Genomic DNA, 2,424 nt, shown 5'->3' with positions numbered 1-2,424 from the left:
GCATGACCTGTATATACGCCGGTGTATACGATATATTGTTCAGGGAAGCGTGTATGCATCTAACCCTAATGTGCTGTCGCATTCTCTATCGCAGATTGTACAGCTTGAGTGCACCGCATCCTGGCAGGAAGGATCCAGTAACTATATGGTTGGAAGATTTACCCACAAGAGCATAAAATCGGACGAGGAGGGCTACAGATGCTTCGTGAGTGTTTTCTTTGCTGATTTATGATGCGTATATGTAATGGTCTGCAGACGATTTCCTCGCCGTAAGCTCATCTAGCTATTGTGCAGTGTACTTCATGCTGCGTTATTTCTAATTCTCCATTGTCAACAGACTGGCTCTATTGTGCTATAGTGATAATGACTACGAATAGGCTGTTTCAACACATTTCTGTTCAGAGCCTAATGTATCACGCGAAATATCTACGCCGCACACAAACAATTAACTACTTATATATCTGTGTGTGTGCGTGCGTGCGTGCGTGCGTGCGTGTGCGTGCGTGCGTGTGCCGTGGCGTGTGCGTGCGTGCGTGCGTGCGTGCGTGCGTGCGATATCGAACAACATATAGATAATATGAAATACCATATATTCAGTATACGATTGGCTAACAATTACAATAGCATTTAATACCATGTACTCATGTGCATGCATATATGGGTGTGTGCAGATACAGCAAAATTGCGGTTCATTATCTCAGGTGAATATTCCCATAGTTCACATGTCTTCGTGAGTCGCGAACAGTTTTCGTTAATCTGCAAAGACCGCATCTCTTAGTTATATGAGTATGCTATTATTAGTTATATGAGTTCATATATATACGCAGTATGTATACTGAAGCTAGCACTCGGATGAAAAACACCTCAAATGTATATATGGCGCTAGAGAAGTTTTATTTCGACCTTTTTGTGTGAATTTAAATGCGCGTAGAACGCGCGCAGCGGAGATGCGGTTTTATGTCCCACCGACAGCGAGCGGATGACTCGTTAAATCTGCATGAGATGGTCATTTGCCTATAAATCCGGCAGGGCAGCGTAACGTGGGCTGTAGCTGCGGCAGCCGACGTCCCTTATTTATCATCGTTCACGTCGTGTGCAAGCGACGTCGCCGAGCAGTTGCATATATAGTCGGCTTCTCCCGCCTCCCGCTCCGGCTCCGCATCCCGGATTAGCGGGGAAGCAATGCGCCCCGTCGCAAGATTCTATCGCTTTAATAAAAGGACTACAAAATGTATTTTACAGTTATTGAAGCATGTGATAAAAACGCGAGAAAGTCAACCGGGCAATTCAGATGAAATTGCCTGCGGTGTTACACGAAGACGCGAGACGCGCAGTACACATTTTTCATGCAATTTTCTATTCGAAATGAAAATGTATCAAACGCAAACACACTGACGCATTATATCTGATGCCTCATGCGCGAACGGCGCGCCAATTCAATTCTAGCCATATATAGTATAGCAAGATTGCATACATCTTCTGCAAGAAATCGAGCGGCGTGCGTAATAATAAACAAGATCTAAAATTATTACGTGGATCCCGATAGACTATATACGAAATAAACTATAACGATATGCCCGCGCAGGGTTATGAGCAGAATTCAAACATGCCTGGCGCTGTTTAAGACAAGGCGACGCGCAAAAATATGGGAGAAATTACATCGTAGACGCACAACGTCGCAGCGGCAGACGCGCTGGGTAATATCTACATCTTAAGCCGGTTACGCGACTTAAATCATTTCATGCGTGCGCGCGTGACATCGTTCCTACGCACGTAAAAATTGCGAACACGTACTCGTATGTACATAAGATGTCGGTTGTCCATTGTCCGTGATTTACGCCAGAAGAAGATGGCGAGTGAACGGTAATCTAGCCGCTTCTTTTCTGTGAATCATGCGCCGCCTAAAACCTATAACCTATATATGCGAGTTGAAAAGAAACTATCTCGCTCTCATCTAGCGGCGAGGCACGCGCAGTGTGCTCATGAGCGTGAAAGCAAGACGGATAGGAAGCGGTGGACGAATACGATAGAGATAAATAGCTAGATAGGAAGGGGGATGGGTAACGAAAGAGAAGAAAGGAGAGAAGTATAGAAAGGAGGGAAGCGCGGGAGAGGGCGCGCTAATGATGGAGGGTGTGAGAGAACGAATACGGCGAGAGATAAATAAAAAAATATATATAAAGAGAAAACGGGGAAGAAGAAAAGACACACAGATAGAGAAAGTCAGTGCGAGAGACAGCTAAATAAATAAATAAATAAATATATATATATACATATACGTACGCACGCAAGCACGCACAGAAACACGTACGCACACACGCGCGCACCCCCTGCACGCGCACACACGCACATAGAAAGAAAGAAAGAAAGATAGATAGAGAGAGAGAGAAAGAGAGAGAGAGAGAGAGAGAGAGAGAGAGAGAG

The 2,424-nt window shown here is 44.9% G+C and overlaps 1 protein-coding gene across 1 annotated transcript in view; it reads left to right on the top strand.

Moving 5' to 3' along the window:
- The window catches only part of LOC106808439, a gene marked incomplete in the record, with an annotated part of 84,180 nt that overhangs the window by 72,142 nt on the left and 9,614 nt on the right, over window positions 1–2,424 (top strand). Inside the window, 1 exon segment of the mRNA XM_014811163.1 lies at window positions 95–205. Within this exon segment, the coding sequence (XP_014666649.1) occupies window positions 95–205 (111 nt within the window).

Source organism: Priapulus caudatus, unplaced genomic scaffold, assembly GCF_000485595.1.
Source record: "Priapulus caudatus unplaced genomic scaffold, Priapulus_caudatus-5.0.1 Scaffold277, whole genome shotgun sequence".
NCBI lineage: Eukaryota > Metazoa > Priapulida > Priapulimorpha > Priapulimorphida > Priapulidae > Priapulus > Priapulus caudatus.
Note: the sequence above shows the minus strand (reverse complement) of the source record. Positions and strands in the feature narration are given on the sequence as shown.